The 17,291-nt window shown below is 31.3% G+C and overlaps 3 protein-coding genes across 3 annotated transcripts; 1 reads left to right on the top strand and 2 right to left on the bottom strand.

The window, feature by feature from the left end:
* Nucleotides 1-800: 800 nt before the first annotated feature.
* LOC120258422 (2-alkenal reductase (NADP(+)-dependent)-like) lies at nucleotides 801-3,650 on the bottom strand. Its single transcript, XM_039265832.1, has 5 exons — nucleotides 3,397-3,650; nucleotides 1,912-2,089; nucleotides 1,562-1,728; nucleotides 1,393-1,475; nucleotides 801-1,316 (listed from the first exon to the last, which is right to left on the bottom strand). Exons 1-5 carry the CDS (start codon nucleotides 3,616-3,618, stop codon nucleotides 938-940), a joined length of 1,029 nt encoding a protein of 342 aa, XP_039121766.1. The 5' UTR covers nucleotides 3,619-3,650; the 3' UTR covers nucleotides 801-937.
* Nucleotides 3,651-6,399: 2,749 nt separating this feature from the next.
* On the bottom strand, nucleotides 6,400-10,740 carry LOC120258771 (polygalacturonase-like). The gene is made up of 5 exons (XM_039266206.1): nucleotides 10,696-10,740; nucleotides 7,689-8,057; nucleotides 7,308-7,597; nucleotides 6,815-7,043; nucleotides 6,400-6,703 (listed from the first exon to the last, which is right to left on the bottom strand). Exons 1-5 carry the CDS (start codon nucleotides 10,738-10,740, stop codon nucleotides 6,485-6,487), a joined length of 1,152 nt encoding a protein of 383 aa, XP_039122140.1. The 3' UTR covers nucleotides 6,400-6,484.
* Nucleotides 10,741-13,945: 3,205 nt separating this feature from the next.
* Nucleotides 13,946-16,801, top strand: LOC120259261 (ankyrin repeat-containing protein At5g02620-like). The gene is made up of 4 exons (XM_039266834.1): nucleotides 13,946-14,239; nucleotides 14,607-15,108; nucleotides 15,334-15,746; nucleotides 15,856-16,801. Exons 2-4 carry the CDS (start codon nucleotides 14,754-14,756, stop codon nucleotides 16,711-16,713), a joined length of 1,626 nt encoding a protein of 541 aa, XP_039122768.1. The 5' UTR covers nucleotides 13,946-14,239; nucleotides 14,607-14,753; the 3' UTR covers nucleotides 16,714-16,801.
* Nucleotides 16,802-17,291: the final 490 nt, after the last annotated feature.

The raw sequence follows: 17,291 nt of genomic DNA, 5'->3' as shown, positions 1-17,291 counted from the left end.
CAAGCCTTAATCAAGCTAACGAGCCAAGTCTAAGCTTCGAATTTTCTTAACAAGTTGAGCTCAAGCATGAAGCTCGAAATAAGCTCGGTTAGAGCTTGAGCTCGGTTAAAATAGCAACAAGCCAAGCTTGAACATGAAAAATGAAGCTCGAACTCGATTAAATAGTAATGAGTCAAGCTTGAACAAGGCAAAGCTCGGCTCGGCTTGGCTCGTTTACAGCCCTATAAATATATAAAAATAATTAATTTCTTTGTTACCTGTTTTTCTTTACTAATATATATATATATAGGCAAACATTAATAGTGGAGATTGTTTTCCATATAAAATGTAATTTATTTATTTATTTTTTTCCAAAATGCAACAAGTTTATATACAATTTGGAGTCCCAAAGTATTTTGGCAAAAATGCTATTTAATCTGATATTGATAGATACTCCCTCAATTCTTTTTAGTTGTCATGTTTTGAAGCTGTTCTTTGTTCTTTTGTACTTGTTATATTAAAAATTTTGTATAACATTAAATAATTCTTTTTAAATGTATCATTTAATTTTATATATTTATATAATTTTTAATAAATCATAATCAACTAAATATTAAATTATATACTCCACTAATGAAGTTTTAAATAGGGATAGTTTTATAAAATAATAGAATTTTTTTATAAAATATAGATAACCAACTATCATGTGAATTAGGTAAAATTGACAACTAAAAAGAAACGGGGGAGTATAATAACAATAAATAGAACATTCACCATATATATATAGATATATTAGTAACAAAACCATTAATAATTAATAATAGCAAAGAAATAGCATAAGAGCTCTTTATTTTTGGCTTAATAGTGAGACAATTACAATTCCAGCATAATGCCAATCCTTGAAACAAACTTTCAACAATGATCAATACATGAGAAGATTGCAAGAACTACAACTCAATCAATCTTTTGCAACGCATACAACTTGTTTTCCGACATTTTTTCCGGTGAACAATCCGGCAAAGGCTGCGGGCGCGTTCTCTAGACCTTCCTTTATGTCCTCTAAGTAGACAATCTTGCCTTGTCGATGGTAATTCGCAACACATTCCACAAAATTCGGAAACAAGTGCAAGTAATCACTCTGAAGAAATCCTTCCATACGGATTCGCTTTTGTACCAATGTAAACAAGTTATGTATTCCATCCGTATCGGTGTAGGAATGCAATGATACCATTCCACACACCGCAACACGCCCATGCAACCTCATGTTAAGGAGTGCTGCATCGAGCATTTTACCACCAACATTGTCGAAGTATATGTCGATACCTTTAGGAAAATACCTGAACTATGTCCAAGTATATTATGATGTTATCTCATGTATCTACACCACTAAGAATTTCGTATTTTAATACGAACCTTTGCAAGGCAGCACTTAAATCAGTCTGGTCTTTGTAATTGAAAGCATCATCAAATCCTAGTTTGTCCTTCAGAAGATCAACCTACGTAATTTATAAACATGCTGTGAACATCGATAAAAGTCGATAAATGAAGGCAGAGAATGTAAGTTAACTTGGTTGACATAGACCTTCTGCTTCGAGCCAGCACTTCCGACAACATAGCAGCCATGAATCTTTGCAAGCTGCCCAACAAGTTGGCCAACTGCTCCAGATGCTGCAGAGATGAAAACATAATCACCTTTCTTTGGAGCACAGACCTCGTAAAATCCGGCATAAGCTGTGAATCCAGGCATACCTGCAAAACAAATGTAGTAATCATTTATATGAGTGTTCAAGATAAGTTCTAATTCACTCAGCATTGCTGACATAACACCCAGGATATACAAATCATTTTAAAAATCTCTCTTAGTATATAAGCTTGATATGATTCGGACAAAAATATAATGACATAGAAATAAATGGAAGAAGTTTATCACACCGAGGAGTCCTACATGAAATGAAAGAGGGATATCATCCTTTTCAATCTTCTTAATATGTTCAACCCTTGTAATCATGCTGTACTCTTCCCAACCAGTCATTCCTGAGATGTAATCACCAATGCTGAAATTTTGGTTGTCTGAATCAATAACTTTTGCTACTCCAAAACCTTCTATGACCTGCACTACAGATATATATATATATATATATGTATATATAAATAAATAAATGAAACATGACAAACTTAAAGTTCAATAAATCCAATTTTGATCATTCAAACTCCTGATCAAAATGGGAGTGACCACAAGCCAATGACATGGAAAATGGAGTTATTGAGGTCATAAAAATTATGACAAACTGTGCAAGTTGAAAGTAGGTAAAGATTCAAGTAATTTTCAAGTGTAAGACAATGCAAAGCATAAATGTAGGACTAAAACCATGCAGGCATTCTAGAACAACTAGCAGAGTATGTTCAAGAGCAAAGGTACAGTGACTATCTACTGAAGCATTGATAAACATGGTACCCTTCCAATTTATTTATTTATTTTTCAATTCATTATGTTCTTGCTAAGAAAACATCATTTGAAAATAGACATCTAAAATTTATATTTCACTAAATAAACAATACAAACTAAGTCTACAACCAAACCACAACATCTCATCATCAATGCTGAGACCAAGGGAAATTATTCCCAAATTTTTTTCAAGAAAGATTCTTTATAAAAAAAACAAATAGAGTTGCCAAAACCAAGAAGTTAAGTTTCACTAAAGAAACACTTGCAACCAGGCTCACAAGGAGACAACTAACATCTCATCATCATCAAAATACCAAAGAACAGAGCACTAAAAGGATTCAAAATTGTCCATCATATCTATCTAAAAGAGGAGAATTTACAAACACATCAGGAACTCAATGTTCTGAGATTAAACCACAAGTGCTTCATCACACTTTCATTTTTAATTTTGTCTTTGAGAAATGCAGACAAGCCACATATCAAACTCATGAGCTACCAACAAGGCATTATAAATTTTGGCAAGCATTAAAAAAGCATTGAAAAGAGATTCAGAAATCCAAGGAACACAAGAACAACTACAGCTTCTTCAATAAAGAGCTTCATTTCATGAAAAACCAAACTCCAACTTCTCATTTCACACTAAAAAATCTAAAAAATTGAAACTTTCCATCAAAACTATCTATCTAAAGAAATAATTCACCAAAATAAAAAAAAAATCAAGAAACAAATCACAACAACAAATAACTAAAAGATCATGCCATCACACCTCCAATTTCACACACAACAACACCAAACAGACACTAAAAAGAGTTTCATAAATCCTAACACAACACTAACTCCACATTATTCATCTCATGTATAAACCAAGAACCCATAATCACAACACCATAAAAAACAAAACAAAACAAACAAAATCATAGACATTTCAAGAAACACCAAGAAGGCGAAAAAACAGAGATGAAGCAAATTACCGAACCAGGCTGAAAGGGAGGGATGTAAGAAGAGGAATTGTCCCTCATTCTAGCCCTCATATAAGGATCACAAGAAAGGTAAAGATTCTTAACAACAACCCCACCACATCCTGGAGGAGCTTTCAGCTCAGCCTTCCCTTCCCTCACTTCCATGTCCTTCTCAGTTGGAGCCCCAACTACAAACCATTTGAGTACCACCTGCTTGTTCCTAACCACCTCCATTAGCCAAGAAGAAGAAGAAGAAGAAGAAGAAGAAGAAATGGTAATGGTGGTGGTTGTTGTGGTGGCAAGCCTGGCAGAGAAAGAAGAAGAGTAACTGCAGCTGAGAATGGTTGATGGGAAACGGGAAACGGTAAGGGGATTGGAAACGGGGAATTTGGGAATAGGAAACTGTTCAGTTGGTATCGTTGGTGAGATGGATGCATTGAGATACGTGTAGTAATACTTACTCTTTCTTGATTAAATTGTTTGACTTTTCAAATGCCAGATCATCTGTACACGTGGACAATTAATTTCTCATTTTATTTTCTAGTTTTTTTTTATAAAAAAAAATTAAAGAATGACAACCTTAGTTCGAAGTTGGAACTACGACAATGAGGGAATCGGTAGTCGGGCCAGAGGATATTAGATTTAAGGCTTCATTTCATCCAACCTATTTTGTTTTATATATTTTTTTTTAAATATTGCCGATTAAAAAAGAGATTATTTGGAGTAGTTGGACACCATATAAGTCATCTAATAGCATTACTTTTTTTTTGAAATTAATAAACTATAGAATGTATAAAAAAATTATTTTTTAAAAATAAAATATTTAGGTGGATTAATATATATTTTTAAATTATACCTGTTCATTTTAGAAATTAAACACTAATAATCTTCTTAATTTTGATGCTTAATTAATTGAATTAATACATTATGAATAATTATGAATTTTTTTTCACAAATATGAAGAAGCCACTTAATAAAGTGCATAAATATGGAGTTAACATCTCACATATATGTGATCTCATCTGAGTTGGGGTTTGAATTTACCTCCTTAGCAGAACACAAACATTATACTCAGTTGAATCAACACCATAATGGACCAAAAAGACTTTTAAGCAGAGGACACATACTGATCGAGTGGCGAACTGAAAGCAAAAATAAAAGGGGGTGCTTATATAGATTAGTTGAAAGACATATTTATTGTAATTTGGCCGATCCAATTATTACAAAAAAAAAAAAAACAATACATTTATAATTTTTTATGAAAGACAAAATAAAAAATTAAGGGTCCAAACAATAATTTTTTATAAATACTTTATAAAAAAATATTTATATAAATATTTTTAAATATATATATATATGTTATATTCTAACTAATAAAAATCACAGGTTTAACCAATAAATGTTTGTAATTTTTTTTCTAATTTTTATTTTATATAAACTAATTTGTAATAAAGGAAGGCTAAACAATAATTTTTTTTTAAAAAAAATCTTTATATATTATATCAACCAATTTATAAAATATCTAAATAATAAATATTAATTTTGCTCTAAACACTATTTTTTTTAAATTATTCGTATTAATTTGTAAAAAAATTAATATTTTTGGAAAAATAAAAATAAAGATCTAATGAGTTATTAATATATAGAGAGAGAATATATAGAGAGAGAAAGAGTGAGTGAGTGAGAAGAGAGGGGGTGCTCCAAGTTCCAACTCCCTCTAACATATTACATATATATATATATATAGTATTGGTTGGTTGGGGCCAAGGGGTTGCTCAAGCACCTCCTTGACCCCCCTCCATTCGCCTCTACATACTCTACATACAGTATTAATTGACCAAGAGGTGGTTAATGAGTTTATATAAATTACGTGAAAAAACTTGTATATATATGTATATGTATATATATATATATGGCTGTGATTTTTTATTTTATCTATTTATCTAGAGTACATATGCATATATATACATGGATTGTGATGCACTTGTTATCCCTATATATATATATTTTCCCATCAATCTTAATATTATAATGCATGGAACTATATATGAAGAGGTGGTCTATAAAACAAAATAAAATAAAATATTCCATAAAGTTATAGATATTTAAGGATTCTGTTTTAATGGCTACATTGGAGAATTTTCCTCTCTTTCTTTATATTATCTGCTTTTTAATGAGAAAAATACATGCAATTTCTTATTAAATTTCAAAAGGAGTTTCCAAACCTCAAATTTATAAAAATATATCCTATATATATATATATATATATATTGGCTAGCTCACAAAAGTCCAGGTAATCTTATGCATGACCAAGTAATTAACTAAAATGAGCTAGTAAGGATCTAGGTGAGCTCTTCCACACTTTGCTCCTACACACGTACATAAACTTGCTTGGCCAAGCACAATCTCACATTGATCCGAGTGAACTTGTTAAAGTTCATATGAGCTCATACCTTTTATTAGGTTAAGTGTGTTCGTGTGTGGTTTGTAAATTTATCAGCGCTCCTTAGAACTCACTTGTGTTAGATAAAGTCTACTTTCTATATATATATATGATAAAAGGATATCATATGGGCGTATAATAATTTTTTTTAATTTTCATAAAAATTTTTAAAATAAATATATTAAAAATTAAATGTTGATGATTTTCTTTTATATTCTAGTCTATCCCTAGGACATGGAAAACATTTTAAATTTTATAATTGATAAGAAGAAAATTAACATAAAAACATATAAAAATAGTAATGTTTTCAATTCTAAAACTAAAAAAACATGTACATTATTATTCAGAAACCATGAAGTTCTTCCTTTGTTGAAATCAGTGTCTAAACAAACACAAAGTCATATGACAAACATCATCTCTTCTTACCTTTTCTCCGTTAATTTTGGATGATTTGAAGTTGACTTCCATCTCTTTAATTTCCATATTACTTTATATGCATGATATATACTCTTTCAAACTCTATATATATAAATATATATATGTTGTTAAACTCTAATGATCTCATATTAAAATTGAAAAAAAAAAAAAAGGAAAATACATCTCAAAGTCCAACAAAATGAACTTTAGACATGATACATACATAATTAAGTCTGAAAATTAAAGACAACTTGGTGGAATAACAAAGCCAGAGGCAGAACCATCAGCATTAATGCAAGAAGCTTTGGCTGGGCTATTTCCATAAGTGAGTTTTATGTCTTCCAATCCAATTCCACTGCATGGATTACTCCCACTACAATCAAAGTCCACTGCTACTTGTGTTGCAGATGATCCTTGTATATCATTATATGTCACTCCACTTATTTTCACCCCAGAATTCTATTCAAATACATATGTATAAAATTTAATATGGCATCACATGCACAGTTAATTAATGCATGCATGCATGCAACGTAAATAATAATAAAAAGAAATAATTAAAGCACTTACTTGACCAGGGCAGTGATGTTCACCAGGGCAGTAATTCTGAGTAATAATGATTGGGTTCTGAACATTCTGCATGGTTGCATGCTCAAACATAATGTCCTTAACAAAACTAGTGCTTGGTCTTCCCCATGTCTTGATTCTTAGTCCATTTTGTGATCCTTTAAACACTGTGTTTCTCACTGTCACATTTTGCACTCCATCCTCCTCATCCTCTTTCCCTAAACTCCCAATACTGTACAACAAAAATATATATATATATATATATGTGAGAAAATAAATGAGAGAGTACTGTTTTTTACTTGAAAGCAAGTGATATAATTAATTGTTAGAAATATTTGCAGATAATTACCTAGTTATTTTGAGTTTGACACTCTATATAAAGTATCATATACACATCAGATAATTATTTATTTTCTCTTATAACAAGTGATTATACATATTAGAGGTTATAACTCACAGGTCCCATATATGTTCTTCTTTTCCGAACAATAATTACCTGATGCCATGACCGGGGCCACAAGAGACGCCTTCAATCCACAGACCAGAAGTTCCGGGGCCAATAGAGATGCAGTCATCGCCAGTCCTGATGCCGGTGCTGCTGATAGTAACATCATTAGACATCTGAACATGAATTCCATCAGTATTAGGACTGTTCCCCGGTGCATTGATCCTCACTCCCTGGACTTTCACTGCTTCACATCCATTAATCACAATATGATACAACTCACTGTTCACCGATGACAATCCACTTATCATAATGTTCTTTGAATTACTGAACTTCAAAGACTTCAAAATTATCAAAACAAAAAATTAATACTCATGTATTTATATACTTGATCGAATTATAATGTAGTTCACTTGTATTTTATGTACTTACCGTGGCGCCGTCGGGGCAGCCACGGCCGGAATTCTTGCAAGACCAGAGAGACTGGCCACGGCCATCCAAGGTACCACCGAAGATGGAGACGCCGTTGACGTGCTCGAACATGATCCATTGTTGAGTTTTAGAACTGTAAGATGATGATGCAATGAGAGTTCCATCAATTTGGAAGATGATATGGTTGGTATTGCAAGGGCCATTGAAGGTGACTGGTTTGATCAAGAAGGTGCCGGCGGGGACGTAGATTGTTGATGATGATGAGGTGGACGTGCATGCTGCATGCCATGCAGACGTAAGTGATTCAGATGAGTCTGTTTGGCCATCTGGTTTGGCTCCATATGACACAATGTTGAAGCTTGATTGGGACTAGTGGGACTATGATTGTGAAGAGAAGAAGAAGAAGAAGAAGAGTAGTAGTACATGGTGAGAAGATGTGTCTAGATGTATAGATATGTCTAGATATGTATGGGTAGGGGTGGTATACTGGTATTTATATGGGTTTGAAAGAGAGGAAGAAGTGGGTTTTGGTGTCCTTAGATTTTGGCACTGAAAAAGGGAAGTAGAGTTGATGGCATGTTAGGAAGTCACTTGAAGTGGAAGTTATAGAACTAGTGGATAATTGTATACTTGTGTGAAATTGTTTATGTTTTTCTTCTTTGTTTTATGAAACATAGAACCAGAACCACAAGAAAAACAAAGTGAGAGAAAAAAGAAAGAAACACATGATGAGGTCAAATAGGTTAGAAAATAAAAAAGATAACAAGTTTGGTTCATAGAATTAATCCAAAAGAAACGAAAATGGACTTTGATTGATAGTAATTAAGTTGAAGTGAAGTTAAAGTTTTTTGGAGCAGAAATGTTTTAAGGATCTATATTTACTTTGAATCAAAAGTTATGTGTGTCCGATTAAATGAGAAGCATGATTTCAACAACTTGTATTATTTGTATGAATGTTAGACAAACTTAGTTTCACCATGGAATTTTGGGATATGTCTTGAGGAAATGGTTCATGAAAGCAAGGAAGCTTGTTTCTTGTTCTTTGTTTATTACTTTAATGACATAAGAACATGAGAATTATTTGATCATGGTGATCTTATCTAATAAGAAAATTATGGTGTTTATCTTTTGACTGGGAATTTTTGGGTTTTTTAATTACTTTTAATTCTCTGTGGTTTAAAGTCAAACTTTAGTCTATAAGTCAGTAAAGGATTACGTTAATAACACTTACTTTTGGAAATTAGATTAATTTACTCAGTAATCAATGCCGGAGTTTACTGAATTATATATATACATAAACCATGATGTAATTAAAAAAAACATGATTCAAGTCACTAATTGATTGATTGAGTGTTTACCGGTTTATGCTCTCATTATGTTTGACTTGAATATTATTGATTTAATAAATGGCTTTTGATTTCCAAATATGAAGTTGATTTATTTATAAACTTAATTAAATGAGTTTATACGTTTGGATTATATTTGACTCATAATATTCATCTTATAAATTATGTTTTTAAGCATAAATTTGATGATTTGCTAACTCACAGACTTAAATTAATATCATAAATCATAAACCTTTTTTTTTTCTTACAGAAGTCACCAAAATTTGTGTTTTTAAATAGATTAAAATATTGACTAGTAAAATCACATGAATTTTTTTATACTAATAAACATATTACTCTGTTTTGATCTAAATTTTTATGTATTAATTTAAATCATTTGATTCAAGTTTAGTTTAGAGCATGTTTATTTAGAGATTTTTTTTTTTCATGAAACCGACAAGCATTGTCAAAAGACAAATAGGTACAATGAAGATACACTAATTACAGTGGCTTAATGACCTCCTAGAATAGACTATAGGTGACTTGAATGATCTCCCTACCATATAATTGTGGAGGGGAGGAATACACCACCTCCCACAGAGGACCTATTCAGATCTAGTAAAAAATATATAGGCCTGGAACAATGCATAAATAGTATTGCTATAGTACTTCATGACCTTACCATATACTGATTTGTAACAACTCACTTGGCTTTATCCATTTTAATCGTTTATACTTGTAACTAAATTTCTAATTATTCTTAGTTTCAAATATTATATATATATATATATATTCAATAATAATTTTGAAAATAAGAAATGGGAAATAAAAGTTTCCATTATTTATTGGAAAAGCAGAGCATCCTTAGGAATTGTGTCTTGTATCAATTAATCCAACATGAAAAGAAAGGAATGATACTTGATTTTAATAAAAGCCAACATCAAGGACGACATTTTAGTTATCAAATGAGAAATAAATAAATAAAAAAGAAACACATTGAATGTGCCATGTGAAATAAATATAACATGATAACATTATTTAATAATATTATTATTGTTTTCATTTCATTCCGTGATTTTTATTCTCATAAGCCGTCATCCTTATTAATCTTTTATTAAATTATAAAATATTTGAGAAAAGACCATCACATTCTTTAATATTATTATTATTGTTTTCATTTGATTCGGTGATTTTTATTCGCATAAAGCGCCATTTTTATTAATATTAATTAAATTATAAAATATTTGAGAAATGGTCATCATAAGTGCGTTGCTTTTGGCCCTTGGATGTATGATCTACATCTTTAAAAACTTTATTTTTATTTTTATTTTCAAAATAGGTGACAAGAGCACACCATTTAAATGTCTCAAATGAATAAATAAATATAAAAATGTACTAATTATAGTGACTTAACAACCCTTTAACCCAATGTATAATGCGTGATGCCAGTGAATAATACTCTATACAACCAAGGGTGAGGGGTTTTGAATCAGCTCATATCCACTCATTGTCAAAGTGAAAAATCACTGCATGTTCCCAATGTTTAATTTAATTAAAATTTGTACTTTTAATCTATTATTATATATTTAATTTAATTAAAATGTTTTATAATTATTTTTTATTAACCTCATTAGTTTCAAGCTTTCTTTCTCACATTAATGTGCTCGGATCGGTCGGCATACGAGATTTAATGAGATTGCTAAGCTAGGCATAAGTGAACACCTCATGGTCAAGTGTGAGTTCACCAAGTTTGTACGACCAAGTCAGTTTGCCAACTGGTAGGGATGTAATCTAATCGAATTGATTCAAGCTTTACTATGCTCGAGCACAATGTGACACTATTTTAATCAAGTCTCAATTTGAGTTGAGCCTATTTCGAGTTTTATTTGTCAGGCTCAAGCTCATCTTGTTAAAGACATTATAGAGCTTGTGCTCGGCTCATTAACCACAATAACAACACATACGTTTTTAGACATAAAGTATATATAGATATATATATGAGAAAGAGTTTTACGTGGAAGTACACGAGATGTCCGACAGACAATAGATAGGGATTAAGATAATGCTGCGGTGAGAAATTGTCTATGTGTTAATTTGAGTTAATCGATTTAATTTTTGGAAAAATCTGCGTTTATCCCACTTTTTTCTAGTACATTGTTGATAAGCACGGATATCACATTTACTAAATAGTGCGAGCAGTTGGATTGAAATCCAGCGGCCCAGACAACGTTCGCGTTATGTGAGCGTGCGTGAAGATCGATCGCCTATATATATACTGTTTAGACCTGTGTAATTTTATGTTTAAAAAATTTAAATATTTTTTAATATATATATATATATATGCGCACACACACATATATACATTTGCAACTTGAGAATTCTTTAATTTTTATATATGTCACTTATCCAAGTCAAAGGAATTTTCATATAAAAAGACATATATGCCCCAATCCCCCTTCCTTTTTCCTCATACGTACATTCCTCGCTCTATGTAGTTCTTTGTAATTTTTTTCTGTTTTTTATATATATATATATATATATATATATATATATATATATATATAATTTCATGTTTTTAAAGACAAAGAAATATGAATGAAACATTTTATAAAAACTAATATTTAAAAAAGACTCATATACATAATTTTATTGTGAAAAACAATAATAAAACATTAAAAAATTCTCACATGCAAGACTCGTTGGATGTAATAATAGTAATAGATTTTTGATTGTGGATGTGGGCTCACATTCTAAATCTCTCATTCCCAATTAAAGATATATGGGTTGGATGATTAATTTTTAATCCGTGAGTACATCACTAATCTATATAGTGTTTGTTACTTTGTAAAAACTAATATTATATAGTCCCACCGTTGGGAGTCACATATGTCATATAGCAAGTTGGAAGGTTAAATTGCTCACACATATATAATAGATGATGTAAATAGTGGCTTACTTATTTTATCAATATATATAATAAAAAATTACTTTGCAAATCACTCTAGTCAAATACATAAGTCTTTAATGTCTACCTCATTATTGATTAATTTAAAAAAAAAAATACAAAGATCTTAACATATTATTACGTAAGCTATCTCTCAAGTGATATCCATAGTAGACCACATATATATATATATACTCCTTTTATACTTTTTACTTGTTTATTTTAAAGATTTTATTTTATAATTTTTACTTATTTATATAGAAAATTTGTGAAATATTAATTTTTTTTTCAAATTTACTTTTTTTATTTAATGTATTTATATAATTTCTAATAAATTATATTTAATTATACATTTTTTAAAATATATTTTAAATAAAAGTAATTTTAAAAAATTAATATAATTTTTATAAATTTTATATTATCAACCAACTTTCTTAATCTATGTGATTTAGTTAAATTAGACAAGTAAAAATGATTGGAGAAAGTATATTATAAAAGGTCATGATGTGCATTTTTAACCTGTAAAAATCAAAATACACAATATAATACAGGACCAATAATGTACTTTTAACTCTCTGTTTTAAAAGGATAAACATGTAAAAAAAAAAAGACATAGACAAAGAGAAGAAATCCGAATTTAAAATGTTTTATAAAGACAAAAAATAATAAAAATAAAAAAATTGACAGCCTCCACAAAAGAAAGAAGCCCTTAACATCAATGTCCATGAATGGGCCCAATTCTACCTCTGAACATTCCTACAACTTTGTCCAATTTTTGATTGACCATAACTCCTCAAGAACCATATAAAGAGGTACACATAAATAATGATTAATTAATTATACATTACCATGTTTGTATAATTATATGTTGTATCATAGGACAAAAATAATTATTTTTTTGTCCCTTGTCAAGAATACAACATATAATTATCCATGTTTGTATAATTATATGTTGTATTCTTGACAAGGGACAAAAAAATAATTATTTTTGTCCTATGATCAGACAAATATTTTTTTCATAGATATAATAAGAAGACAATATCGCTTTGCTTAATTTTTGGTATTGTTAATTAAAAACAATTACATGAGATCATGAACTCTTGAACACATGTATGCATACATATGTATCTAGATAATAAAAAAGAAAAAACTCACTATAACAAGGAGTAATTAATCTCATGTAAGAATCATTATAAAACTAACCAAAATTTGAGTCAAATTAGTTATAGCAGCCATCAATTAATAATTAAAAATTTAACAGTTTCAAACTATAAGTAGTAATTTATTATAGTATTTTGAAAGATATGGTGATGTGTTGTTTAAGCAATTTGATCAAGTAGAGTTGCTCATAAATCAGCATCACTTATGTTTTTTTTTATTATTATTATTTAATATTCTTTTGCCTTTCTAATTAAGGTATCATCATCCTCTAACCAACTAATGTTATTTTAAAAAAAATCAAATTAATCATACTAGAAAAGAAGCTATATATATATATATATATATATATATATATATATATATATAATACCCTTTTATATTTAATTAATCTTATTAAGTATAAAAGGGCATATGAATTAAGCGGGGATGCAAAGTTATATATATAAATGTAGATAAATCACATGATAAGGATAGGTACATGTGAGGAGTTAATTTTTATAACACTTATATCTTTTATTATTTATGTGAATTAAAATTTGAATCTATTTTTTCTGTATGATAAATGTCTTATGCAAAAATTCGGTGCCAGTAGACTTAATTGGCGAGTGCAAAGAATAGTCAAGATTTTTTATAAAAATTTTCAGCCATAATCATTTACAAGGTGTATCATATTCAGAGGGGTACATAGGTAAATTACACATTTTTATAAGGAATATGAAAATTATTTTTGTAGGGGTATAACTACAAATTTCCCTTTATCTAATTGTTTTTGGAAATTTATTTAAAGTAATAAAAAAAAAATGGAGAAAAAAAAGACAAAAAAGGAAAGCAGTAGGATGGGAATGCAATCAAATTTTATATTCAATTTTGAGGCAAAGAGCTCGTTTTGCTCGTTCTTGGAAGAAGGTGGGAGGAAAGCAGTGCAAATGGTGACAGTCATTAGAGTCCATGGAGAATCATCCATCTCTCAATCCATTCTTTAAGTTGCACACGAGAGTCAGCAATGGTTTCTTCAAAGAGTTCTCTCTTGGTTGGACTCCTTTTTATGGTCTTCTAACTGTTTCAGAGTTCTTATCTTCTGTTCTTGTTGTCAATCTTCAATAAAAGTTTGGATTTTTGAGGTATGTGTTTGTTGGGTTATTGTTTTTCATTAATTTTTATCATTGTTTGGTGTTTGATGTTGTTTTGATGGAGAGATTATCTTGTTTAGTTTGTGTTTAAGGGTTTGGGTAGGTGAATTAGTGTTTGGGGGTTAAACTGAGCTTCAAATTCTGAAAAAGTTGGGATTTTTATTTCTCATTCCAAGAAATCTAAACCCTAGTTTGTGGATTTGTTGAATTGGAAGATTATTCCTGAGCTTGAAATCTTGAAGAAGTTTGGGTTTCTTTTATGAGAAATTTGAACCATTGTTTTTGAAGTTGTTGAATTATTGCTTCGTAGAAGAAAAAGTGATTCTTTTACTGAAAAAAGATTGTTTTTTTTTTAAAGGATCTGTGTTAGAGTTTAAAGAGAGTGACAAGAGAACAATATGTTATCATTTCAATGGAGTTGATTGGATAGAAGAAGAGAAAGAAGAGTAGAAGTAGAAAAAGAAAGAAGATTTGATCCTTGTTTTGAGGATTTGTATCTGTGGAGATGGAGAAACAGCAGAGTTTTCGAATTGCTGCTCTTGAGAAGCTGCAGAGCTTTAGGGAGAAGAAGCCGAAGGACAATATCTGCAAGCGTGGTGACACACAACTCCATCTTGCGGCAAGAGCTGGCAACACTGCACTTGCTGAGAGGACAATTTCAGAGTGTAAAGAGAGTCAGTTGAAGGACTTGGTATCGAAGCAGAACCAGGACGGAGAGACTGCATTGTATGTTGCGGCAGAGAGTGGACATGTTGAGGTTGTTTGTGAGATTTTGAAGGTTTCTGATATGCAGGCGGCTGCAATCAAGGCGAACAACAGTTTTGATGCTCTTCATATTGCTGCCAAGCAGAGTCATGCTGGTAACCATTTAATTTTACTCTTATACAATGGATTATGCTTTACTAGTTTTAATTGCACCAAATTTATATGCTAAATGCTATTTCAAATATGGAACTGCCATGATTTATCACCATTGTTCTGATATGATCTCAAATCAGTGCATTCAGTCAAAAGATCTGTATCATGATATTGAACTTGTTATATGATGCTGAATTTCAGTTTTCTGATTTTCTTGGCTTCTGCAGGAGTGATAAAAGAGCTTTTATCGTCTTTCCCTCCTCTTGCCATGACTACCAACATTGGAAATTCTACGGCCTTGGATACTGCTGCGGCTCAAGGTCATATTGACGTTGTGAATCTTTTATTAGAAACAGATGCAAGTCTTGCAAAGATTGCTCGTAACAACGGCAAAACTGTCCTCCATTCAGCAGCAAGAATGGGTCATGTAGAGGTTGTAAAAACCCTTTTAAGCAAGGATCCTGGTCTTGGTATGCGAACAGATAAGAAGGGTCAGGCACCAATTCATATGGCGGTGAAAGGCTATAATGTTGAGATGATAATGGAGCTGCTGAAACCTGATCCTTCTTCTGTAATCAACTTGGAGGATAACAAGGGTAACACGCCACTCCATATTGCTACGAGGAAGGGACGTCCTGAGGTTGGTGACAATGTTTCGAGTTGCATGTTGATCAAAAAGTTTGGTGATAGAAGTTATAACATTCTTATTCACTCATTGTTTCTGAATTCTATTTCTGCTGATTCTGTAGGTTTTGCGAGCTTTATTATCGGTTGAAAGTATCGATGTCAATGCAGTTAACCGAGCAGGCGAGACTGCGCTTGGAATTGCAGAAAGAATATCTAATGAAGAAGCTGCCACCATTTTAAGAGCAGCTGGTGCTGTAGTAGTGAAACATACAGCTCCAGTGACTGCGAAACAATTGAAGCAGACGGTTAGTGATATAAAACATGGTGTCCAATCACAACTCCGGCAAACCCGTCAAACAGGTCTGAGGGTTCAGAAAATAAGAAAGAGGCTGCAGAAGCTGCACATAAGTGGGCTTAACAATGCTATCAATTCAAACACTGTCGTCGCTGTGCTAATAGCCACTGTAGCTTTTGCTGCAATATTTACAGTCCCCGGTCAGTATGTTGAGGATCCTACCGACGGATATACTCTAGGGGAAGCCTACATTGCTACCGACCCAGCATTCACTGTGTTTTTGGTGTTTGACTCGTTGGCCCTCTTCATCTCCCTCGCTGTTGTGGTAGTCCAGACTTCGCTGATTGTTATCCAGCAGAAGGCGAAGACATTGATGGTTTTTGTGATGAACAAACTGATGTGGATTTCTTGCCTCTTCATATCGATCGCCTTCGTAGCACTCACCTTCATTGTAGTAGGCCGCAATGGGTGGTGGCTATCTTGGTGTACATTGGCAATAGGCACGTCGATAATGCTAACGACGATGGGTTCCATGTGCTACTGCATTATTATACATAGAATCGAAGAGAAGAACTTGAGGAATATAACAAGAACATCTAGAAGCAGGTCGAAATCGTTCACTCTGTCGGTCGCTTCAGACTCGGAGATACTAAATAATGAATACAAGAAGATTTATGCTATCTAGCATTGATGAAACTATTTGACACTGTATATTATCTATCAACATATGTGCCAAGGCCGCTGAATTTTGAAGGTAAGTTTTGTTCAGTGTTCATATAAGTTTATTTTCTGGCTTTTTAAGCATAAATTGCTTTTCATTAACACAAAAAAACAGTTAATTTTTTCATGAATTTTATCAATTGGAACTATGATAATGTTGTGATTCATGTAGCATGTGCATGCATTTGCTTAAAAGGCAAAGATGTTTTTTCCTTTTTTTCCTCTGAAAGTTAGGCTTCCCTACCACTTTGAATGTTTGGTTGTCAAGATATCAATGTCAAGTTGGAATCTAAGTTTTGAGGAGCTTCAAATATTTGACCATCTAGAAGGAAAAAAAAATGTTTATCATTTTTGTTTATGTATATATTTATATATATATTTTAAAAGAACATTTTGTATTATTTGGATTCTTCTTGGAATTCAAGTTGCATTTGGATCTTTGTCATCCACATATCATTCCCTCTCTTTTTTAATTCCAGCAAAGTGACAAAAGATAAGAAGAGAAAAATTTATAGATCTTATTGCTTTCAATGAGCTGGGCTT

Source organism: Dioscorea cayenensis, chromosome 4, assembly GCF_009730915.1.
Source record: "Dioscorea cayenensis subsp. rotundata cultivar TDr96_F1 chromosome 4, TDr96_F1_v2_PseudoChromosome.rev07_lg8_w22 25.fasta, whole genome shotgun sequence".
Taxonomy (NCBI): Eukaryota; Viridiplantae; Streptophyta; class Magnoliopsida; order Dioscoreales; family Dioscoreaceae; genus Dioscorea; species Dioscorea cayenensis.
The sequence above is the reverse complement of the archived record's forward strand: the minus strand, read 5'-3'. Positions and strand labels throughout refer to the sequence as shown.